At 44.7% G+C, this 9,283-nt stretch overlaps 1 protein-coding gene across 3 annotated transcripts; it reads left to right on the plus strand.

The window, feature by feature from the left end:
- Positions 1-665: 665 nt before the first annotated feature.
- On the plus strand, positions 666-8,699 carry tpx2 (TPX2 microtubule nucleation factor). 3 transcript variants are annotated; one of them, XM_023804047.2, is made up of 18 exons: positions 666-848; positions 1,451-1,580; positions 1,668-1,814; positions 1,935-2,040; positions 2,194-2,283; positions 2,387-2,431; positions 3,294-3,404; positions 3,695-3,822; positions 4,052-4,206; positions 4,501-4,672; positions 4,749-4,887; positions 5,059-5,275; positions 5,369-5,464; positions 6,046-6,219; positions 6,987-7,133; positions 7,271-7,382; positions 7,607-7,773; positions 8,120-8,699. In XM_023804047.2, exons 2-18 carry the CDS (start codon positions 1,472-1,474, stop codon positions 8,228-8,230), a joined length of 2,226 nt encoding a protein of 741 aa, XP_023659815.2. In that variant the 5' UTR covers positions 666-848; positions 1,451-1,471; the 3' UTR covers positions 8,231-8,699. The 3 variants fall into 3 exon arrangements, with proteins under 3 accessions (XP_023659815.2, XP_023659814.2, XP_023659816.2); XM_023804046.2 differs by having other exon boundaries at positions 667-848; positions 7,586-7,773; XM_023804048.2 differs by lacking the exon at positions 2,387-2,431 and having other exon boundaries at positions 669-848; positions 7,586-7,773.
- The last annotated feature ends 584 nt before the right edge of the window (positions 8,700-9,283 follow it).

Below are 9,283 nucleotides of genomic sequence, written 5' to 3' on the forward strand. Positions count from 1 at the left end.
ACTACACAAAGAGCTTTATTTTAATGTCCTAGAACTGAAATAAGATACCTCCATGCAAATGCTCAAACACTTTTCCTCAATTATATTTTCTATTGCCTGTCGCCACTAAATTCAGAAGCATATGAAATTAAAACAATACACATACCTTTTTTCAGTCTCTGTAGGAACCTTGCTGACCAAGATTATCTGTTGTATTAAAGAAGTTCTAAAAGTTCCCATGTTTGTCTACTCTCAAATTTAACTGTATAATATTTAAATTACAAATTTTTGACTATAGGATTATTGTGGAAAAGCACTGTTTTTCCAAACCAAAAAATCCCAATAAAGTGGGAAAAAAGAGCTGGGAGAGTTAAAGAATCATGCTGTAGAACGTTTATCAAACAAAACTATAGATCATAACATACTGGAAAGCTAAATGTCAAAAATCTAATTTGGACTTGATAAGATTATTATCCTAATCCAACCTGCTAAGGAAATCCTCACCGGTGATATTAACATAGTTACAGCATAAACCTGTAACCCATCAATGTTAGGGTGTGTATTTAAGATGTTTGAAATTCCGGCATATTTCAAACGAAAGGCATCTTGGGTAACTTGCAAACGAAACGTGTTACGCAGTGATACATGTAGCCAATAAGAGGCGACGGAAATGTGGGCGGATGCAGGCGATAGGTTCGTTTGAAAAAGGGGCACTTTCAAATCACAACTCGGCCGTGGCTTCTAACTTATTTGAAGCGCAGTTTTGGTGGATTTTGCGTTGTTGCATTACTCGGTCAATATAGATATATATTTATTTTTTTCCGGAACATTAAATCTACTTTTTATAAGCCTGGTTTTTTTTTAATAAGGTAAGTGTAATTTGTTTACAGACTTACGAAAAACGTTAGCTGATATGTCATATTTATGCGAAAGCGATCCGATTAACTATTGTCGGTCTTTGAAAACGTTAAATATGTATTTAAGGCCATGCTAGTTTGGCTGCTAGGTATACTAATGAGATAACAGTTGTGTGCTAGTTAAATCTTTGCTATATTAATGTGTAAATTATGCTTAAACATTCTTTTGTTGTGTTATTTTGTGCAGCTATCATCAGTTGTATTGTGAGCTAGTATACATGATTAGTGCTTTTCTGCAAATCGAGCACGAGTTTTAGTCTTTTGTGTTTAGAGGTGTAAGTTGGGGGATGGGATGGAGTGGGTTGGGAAGAGTAAGTTAATATTTGTAATTTATCGTTTGTAGTTGTGCTACCAGAGCTGGGTTATTTGATACTAGTTGCCATTGTGGTTTTGTTTCTCTATATAAGTGCAATGCAAAATTTGGAACTTTAAAGGGGTACTGGCCTAAAATGTGGGACAGAAGCATTTTAATTATCTAAAGGAATCGAATGACCAGTGATTCGTGAACTGTGTGAATTACTAGACATGTGCATTCTGTGCTTTTATGCGTCCAGGAAGCAGACGTGGCCGCAGAGATGGACGCGCTACAGAGCCAGTCGGCCGATAAATACGAATATGACGCGCCCGCACACATCATAGACATGGAGGCACTTGAAAATGAGGATGGTGCCGATGCGTGGTTTGGTAAGCAATTATCAATGAGAGAGGCGGATGTTTTCCATATTATTATTCAGTACCTGTTCATCGACGTATTTTAAATAATTGTTGCAGATCAGGTACTCGCTGACACCGATATTGGAGGCCCAGATCAGCTCATAACGCCCCACAAGCCTGAGAAACCTTTGGGAGGTTCAGTTAAAGCAAATTTGCCTAGAGCCGTTGTGTCCCCTAGGAGGAAAACTGTGAATTCCGATACAGGTGATTTCCCAGCCTTTTTGTTCTTAGTGTAAAATTGTTCTTAGTGTAAAAATACAGAGAGTGTGGGCCCCTTGAAACATCTTTATTGTAATTGTCACTCATTTGGTTGCAATAAACCAGAGGCTGCTGCAGATGAGGATCCAGCCACTTCTGATGTCCCTTCAAACATTGTTACATCCTGGGGTAACGGCAAGCCTTCCGCGGCGAATCTGGCCCAACCACGCAGGTAGGTGGCGTTGCCTCTGTCATTAACCATGCTTGGCCATCATGAAGCTGATGGCCTGGATCAGAATGGAAAGTTTTTATTTTGAAAATTTGTGAGGACAACCAAAAGTCAGACTATTCCTGAGTACGGTTCCATGCGTGTGCTGTCCCCAAGGGTGTCGAAGCGCCGTGAGATGGCCTGGCGTGAGGAGAAAAGGAAGAATGCCGCAGCACCTGGCACGCCACCTGTCAAGAAGCAGCGAAGGTAATGTGCATGACGTCAAAGGAGATGATGTCTGGTGCCATGAACAAGATCTAGTCCAGGTTTCAGGTAATGGGTTGCCATGTGAATGTGTTGCGTTTTACAGGAGTGTGGCAGTACTGCCTGTACCAAGAACGTTACGTCAGCGAAGGTAGAGGTGTGTCTGTATATGTGTACCACATGGGGTGGTATCACGAATAACTGCAATTTAAGGCATAAGATACTAATGGGGCACTTTGTGGATGTATGTTCTCTGGTGGCTCACATGTTAGAATTTCACCCTATTGGCCACTGGTTCCCACTGCACATGAGTTCATTTCTGGTGTGGTACTTTGTGATGTGTTGTTCAACTTGAGACATCTTAATCCTAATATTGATATCTATAATTGGAATTTATGAATGAAAATTGATTGCTGGGTAGAATTGGTTAGAATCAGTTTTGAGCCGCTTTCAGACCTGCACTGCCAACCTGGACTCTTTTTTTTTTTATTTTTTTTTATTTTAGATATTACCTGTAGGCACAGTATGTGTGAATGTGTGGAAGGACAACTCCGGAAAGTATTTCCGGAATATTTCTTTTTAAAAAAGAAAAAAAGAGTAGAGCAGATTTCCCCCAGTCTGATCCATGGGGACAACTCCGGATAATGTTTGGACCTGGTTCTCAGGACAGTATCCAGAGTGCATATGTAAAGTCGACTTTGGGGTTATCGGACATTAAATGAAGATATGGCCAGTTAATGTCTCATTAAGCCAACTATTGTATAGGGTAATGAATCCAAATGTCTAGCCCATTCGCTTTGAGCGAAACTGTTCTCAAGATCTCACAACGTCAAAGAATGCAGTCTTTTTAGTCGTGTGCAGTGGCTTATGAGCTGTACTTCCTGAGAGAGGCTTCTTGCTTGCTGGATTCCTGCTTTGGTTAAGTTGGTATAGCAAGGGGTTTGGGTTGTAAAGCATGCAAACATGTCTGCCTAAGAGTATAATGCAGTGATGGATGGGCTTACTCGTTGCAGGAGCTCATCCTCCCGGTCCCTGCGGCGTAGTGCGTCTTCTGGGGCTGTTGCTCAGAGGGTCCCCCAGAAAGCTCCGGGCAAGACTAAGCCTGCTGCATCCACAGCCATAAGGTGATTGTTAGCATGAAGTTAGCATGGCTGGCCTGAGTTCATGGGTTCCTCTTTGAACAGAAAAGGCTGACCTCTGTTTCTTTTTCGAGCCTATGCCCAATCATAATCATTTTCATCCTTGCTGTTTAAGATCACTCTGAGTTTCTGAGAAATGTTACGCATTTTGAAGTCCTTTTTTGTTTCATAAGGATCTCCATTTATTCTACAAAAAATCATGTTGGAATGTGATTTGCTGAGAGCATATGGATGATGGAGATTAGGGCATGAGTTTCCATATGTCTCCCATCCAGGAGGGCAGCATCTCAGAAACATAAGAGCTCAGAGCAGCAGGAGCTGGAGCACATTGCGGCTCTGCAGAAGGAGACCGCTGAGCACCGCAAGAAGAACGAAGCCAGCCTCAAGGCTGCTATGGCAGGAAGTAAGTTGCGTCCCTTTTTTTCCTCTTTGGTCATCATCCTCTATTGTAATATAACAGTGGTTAGGCACCTATTAATTTTCTTTCAGTGCTTGTTAGTTGTACCTGACTTCAATTTATTTTGTCTTTCACATCTAAATCTTACCTGTGACAAGCCTATTCTCAAAATTAGGTGTGTGAAGACGAGTGGTTATGCAGTTTGTGCCGTCCCCCCCCCCTGTTTCTTGCTTAGGCCAACCAGCAAAGAAGCCTACTCTGTGCACCACAGTGCCAGTGGACTTTCACTTCCGCACTGATGAGAGGCTGAAGGCCTCAGAGACACCCTCCGATGCCGCCTACAAGACGGTCGATTTCGCAGCACAACTGCGCAAACACCCTTCCTCCCCGGTATGCGGGCCTGTTTCTGCTGCTCTGCCAGCTTGTGTCCTTGAATCAGAAGCAGTGGTTTCGGTCACTTTAACACAAACAGCTCGGATACTAAGTGCTGATAGTTGAGATGATTGACAAATATTATCGACTACTCATAATGAATATGCCTACACTGGGAAGTTCTGTACAGAGTAAATGCATATTGTACTGTCTTGGCAGCTGTAAGCCTAACGACCAGGGTTTTAAAACGGTACAGTTGGTGGCTCATTCTTCCTTGCTATGGTATAATGCAAAGTTCTTTCTCTGTGACAGGCAAAGGCTCTGAGGGGTGCCACTGTGCCCAAACCCTTCAACCTGTCAACTGGCACCAAGCGCAAGTTTGAGGAGACCACGCCCTTCGTGCCCATGGCCCAGATGATAGAACAGTTCCAGAAGCAAACCCCAACCCGCTACCACCTCCGCAGCCGGCAGAGGGACGAGAAGGGTATGTTTCACATGGAAGGGACACTCGCCTTCGTCGTACGCTGCGCTGTAAAATTAACTGAAGTTTCTGTTTCAAGGTCCATCACCAGTTAAGACGGACAAGATGAAGATCACCAATCCCCATACTCCGCAGCTGATGACCAGGCAGAGAGGCCGTCCAGTGGCGGTGAAGAGTACTGCAGAGTTGGAGGCGGAGGAGTTGGAGAAAATCCAGCAGTAGGTCCCACCCCCCTCATGGCAATTTCACCTGCTCTGGGTTCCTTGCCGAACTCATAGCTGTAACTACAGCTTCATGCACTCCTTGCTCCAATCGATTCCACCATAATCAGCCACCTTTAGGCCTGTCTCTTATTCCAAAACCCCTTATTTTGTGCTGTTCCTCTGTAGGTTTAAGTTCAAAGCCCTGGAGCTGAACAGGAAGATCCTTGAGACTGCTTTGGTGCCAAAGAAGCCAGTCCCGCGGGAGATCACGCATCCGGAGGGCTTCGATCTGGAGATCGAGCGCAGGCTGCAGGCGCGCCAGGCCAGTAAGAAGCAGGAGGAGCCTGTGGACCACACCTTCCACTCCCGGCCGCTGCCCACCCGGATTCTCGAGGAAGTGGTGGTATGTTCCACACCTGCCTGTTAATGTCTGCCTCAACCTGGCTGTTTTTATTTTATTTGATTTATTTTTCCATTGATTACTCTTGCTTCCCAGGGGGTTCCTGAGAAGAAGGTGCAGAACCCAACTGTTCCTGAGTCTCCAGCCTTTGCTCTCAAGAATCGTGTTCGTGTGGAGCGCAAAGTGGAGGAGGTCTGTCCATCCTGTTTTTGGGGGGGGGTTTCTCACGTCCTGTCTTTCAATCTCTAGTAATGCATATATTGTCGACAATTATACAAATTATACAATTGATCTTTGCCAACACGCAGAGTTCTATTTTACCATCGTGTGATTTTTATGGACGGAAATGAACATGATTTAGTGCTGCATCTGGTTTCAGAAGGGGGAGCCCTTTCATATGTAACGGCTAATAGAGGGACGCTTCTGTTTTCCCAGTTATGTGCAGTGAGGGGAGCCCATTCCAAAATGATTTGGCAGGCTGCTTCTGTCTGATGCTGTGCTTGGCAGTGTTTCTTGCCAAGTGTTTTGCATGCTGGGGTTGTATACCAGACTAAGCTGTCACTGTCATGTTTGCATGAGGGTGAAACATTATGTGTATTGGGTGAGACTGGTCTGTATCTGAAGGAACAACTTTGTTAGTCTTGAATGCTCACTGACCTCTTCTGTAGGCATCGGTTAGAAGGATTTGTAGGTTTTGATGAACTTGAAACATGAAATTCCTTGACTGCTACTTTCATTCAGTCCTGCAGACTGTAACAAGTGTTTGTGCCCAGGTGAAGCCAGCCCCTCTGATCCGGGCCAACCCCGTCCCCCACTTCGGCCTGCCTTTCCAGCCAAAGCTGCAAGAGATGCGACAGGTGGAGGTGTGCCCCTTCTCCTTTGAGGCCCGTGAGCAGGAGCGTATAGCACTGAAGGAGAAGAGACTGGAGGAGCAGCGACGTGAGGAGGTGCTCTTCGTGAACTTATTAGCTTAGCCTGACAGGATTTCTATACACGCATCCATGCTTGCCAACTTCCTGCAGATGCCACTTAAGCCTAGTTCACACTTCAGTTTTCAGTACACACTTTCAGGCTGCTGACGGTCGTCTGCCTGGCAGCTTGTGTTCATACTGCATTTGTCTGCGGGTGCAGACGACTGTGGTCGGTGCATTCATACAGCAGTGTTATTCCCCCAGACCAGGAGAAAGTATAGTGCAACAAACAGAAATACAGGCAGTGTAGTGAAACAGGTAAACTTTTGCAAAAAGTTTTAAAGACTTGGGGGGGGGGGGGGGGTATTACGGTAATAAGGCATACCACTATATTTTGAAATAAGCTGGGATCCCGCCCGCTCAGGCAATTTTATTATCAAGATTTCAAAATGCCGGAACAGTGCTGCTTTTTAAAATACCGTACATCTAGATATAATATCCAGACAGTATGGAAAATTAGATATGCAGGGACTCTCTCCTCATGCACCTGCTCACCATAGCTACCACAACAGCTATTCTTTGACTCGTCATTGTCTGCTGATCTGTGAAAGTTGACGCTACCAACCTACTGGAAATGTTAAATCAATTATCTTGCACATGGACGTGCAAGGTTTCCACTAGGGCTACACGTGCACTGACTGCAGCCGTCTACAGCCAGCCCCTGATGACGAAATTTACATCATGTCACCTCAACCATGGAACCGTATGAATCTGATTTATGCTGCCGTTTGAAAACCTTGTAGGTCCACAAGTTCAAGGCCCTGCCGCTGCCTGACTTCCATGAGGTCCACCTTCCTGAGAAGAAGCCGCTGGAGCCCACCAAAGCCGAGCCCTTCCGACTCCTCCTTGATGAGCGTGGAGTTGCCAAGAGTGAGCGCTGGGAGCTAAAGGTGACTCACGTCCCTCTGTGAAGAGCAGGACTCCCACATGTGGAATGAGTTGGCCTTACTTGGTGGCTCTTGCCCATGGGGTTCGAGAGCATCATGTTTGAAGTTTAGATGCTGAGCTGTACCTTTCCACCATGCAGATGAAGGAGGAACTGAAGCAGCAAGCTGATGCAGCCAACTTCAAGGCTCGTCCCAGTGCAGTTGTCCATAAGGAGCCCTTTGTACCCAAGAAGGAGAATCGCCCAGCATTTGGTAAATGTCCTGTAACCTGCATTAGCTGTTTGAGCGATTTTAACTTTTGCTTGTTCTTTTGCTTTTGCACTGGTTGCCTGTCACAAGTAATGTATGCTGGGCTTCATTGTTGCGTCTAACTGCTTTTCGTTGGGTGTCTTTCCTTTCTCTGTCGCCCTCCTGCCCTTATAATCTCCGCCCCCTAACTTTGGGCCCTTCTTTAGAAACCATTTCTCACTCTACAGTGTCAGACGTGTTCCAGTTGAGTACAGAACGAAGGGCTAAAGAAAGGCAGGAGTATGATCGTGCCATGTCTGAGAGGGAGGCTCAGCGGGCACACATGGAGGAGCAGGAGAGAAAGGAGCGTGAGGAGAAGGAGAAGGAGGAGATTACTCACCTCCGACAGGAGCAGGTAATATAGATCCTAACTGTCAAGATGGGCACTTGGATCTTAATGTGGTGAGGAGAAATTTTGCTATCATACTGTGATGGAAAATGATCACCTCAGTCCAATACTTTTTCTTTTCCTCCTTTACTGTCCAATACTTGTGCAATATGCTGGTAATTCACCAGCTTTCTACATTGGGGTAGAAAGGACAAAATCCCACATAACCCTTAAAATTAGGCATTAGTCTTCATGTCTGTGAATCTGTGTAATTTTTTTTTCTTTCTGTACACAATTACCGGTAACCATAGCATGGTTAGAGCATGGCTCCATTTCAGTAATATTTTAAAATCTTTCTCTCTTCCCCTTCCAGGTTCACAAAGCACAACCAATCAGGCGCTACAAACAGCTGGAGGTGAAGAAGAGTGAGATCTCACTTACTGTGCCCCAGTCTCCCAACTTCTCTGATCGTTTCCGTTTTTGAGGCCCTCTGGATTGCTCCCTCTTAGCAGCATGTCTAATGGAAAGGAGGGTTTCCCCTCAGTATTTCTTTTTAAAAAGAATGGAGTAGAGCAGATTTCCCCCCAGTCTGGTCCATGGGGATTCACAGACAATCCACGTTTTTGCTCCAGAGCTGGGAGAGAGCAAAAACATGGACTGGCTGTGGGTCCCCGAGGACTGGATTGGGAAACGCCGGAGTACAGATTGCAGTTACTGCTGGAGTGCCAGCAGTTAGCACAGGAGCAGATCTCCAGTGCTGCCCTCTGTGGTGAATGGAATTGGCCTGTTTTGTATATACAATGCCTACTCTTCTTATATCCTGTGTGTTTACTTAAATGCTTCAGTTTTTCTGTTCTGAATTTTGTATATTTTACATCAAGTCTTATCCCGAAGAATAATTTATGTACATTTCTACCAGTCGGTTTACAATAAAAGACCTTTTTAAAAACACAGTGCTTGTGTTGATTTAGTGGTTTTCCTCATCGTCCTGCCATCCTCGTCCATCCCTATTCTCAGGTTGGTACATCCTGTGCTGCGACCAAAAGGGTTTCCCCTTTCAGGCAGCGTGTGAACAATGCCAAGGGAAGGTTATTTCTGCAGTCTCATTGAGGGCTGGGTGCAGGCAGCCACAGCCAAGTTCAATCCTGCGTTATAAGATTGATCTTTCTGTTCGGGCAGCTGCTGCTTTTTGTTTTGGAAGAATTAAGCTTGTGGCATTTTTACTGCCTGTGGGCGGGGCTTGGCACCCCCTCTGTACACCGTCATATTTGAGTTTTGTTTAAGTGCTTAAGTGTGTCTGACTTTGTGTTTCTGTGTGGCTTATTTTTAAATTGCTGTTAATTATGATACTTTGGTCACAATGACTTATTCCAATGTGATTCAACCAAATACCAATTAGGGTGGTACTTAAGTGATTTTTGAATTTCTAGGGTTGACAAACTTTTAAAATATATCACCCAGGAATGTTAGCTTGCAGTTTCTGCATGTTATGTCAATATGTTCAGTCTTAATTGGCTTGTCTGCCTGTCAATGTTTT

Source organism: Paramormyrops kingsleyae, chromosome 8 (assembly GCF_048594095.1).
Source record: "Paramormyrops kingsleyae isolate MSU_618 chromosome 8, PKINGS_0.4, whole genome shotgun sequence".
Lineage (NCBI taxonomy): Eukaryota > Metazoa > Chordata > Actinopteri > Osteoglossiformes > Mormyridae > Paramormyrops > Paramormyrops kingsleyae.

Bases quoted from the DNA above. Each gene is read 5' to 3' on its own strand.
- tpx2 (XM_023804046.2), top strand. From the start codon at position 1,472: ATGGACGCGCTACAGAGCCAGTCGGCCGATAAATACGAATATGACGCG. The intron at 2,041-2,193 runs GTAGGTGGCGTT...GCTGTCCCCAAG, and splicing joins AATCTGGCCCAACCACGCAG to GGTGTCGAAGCGCCGTGAGA. The intron at 5,276-5,368 runs GTATGTTCCACA...CTTGCTTCCCAG, and splicing joins GGATTCTCGAGGAAGTGGTG to GGGGTTCCTGAGAAGAAGGT.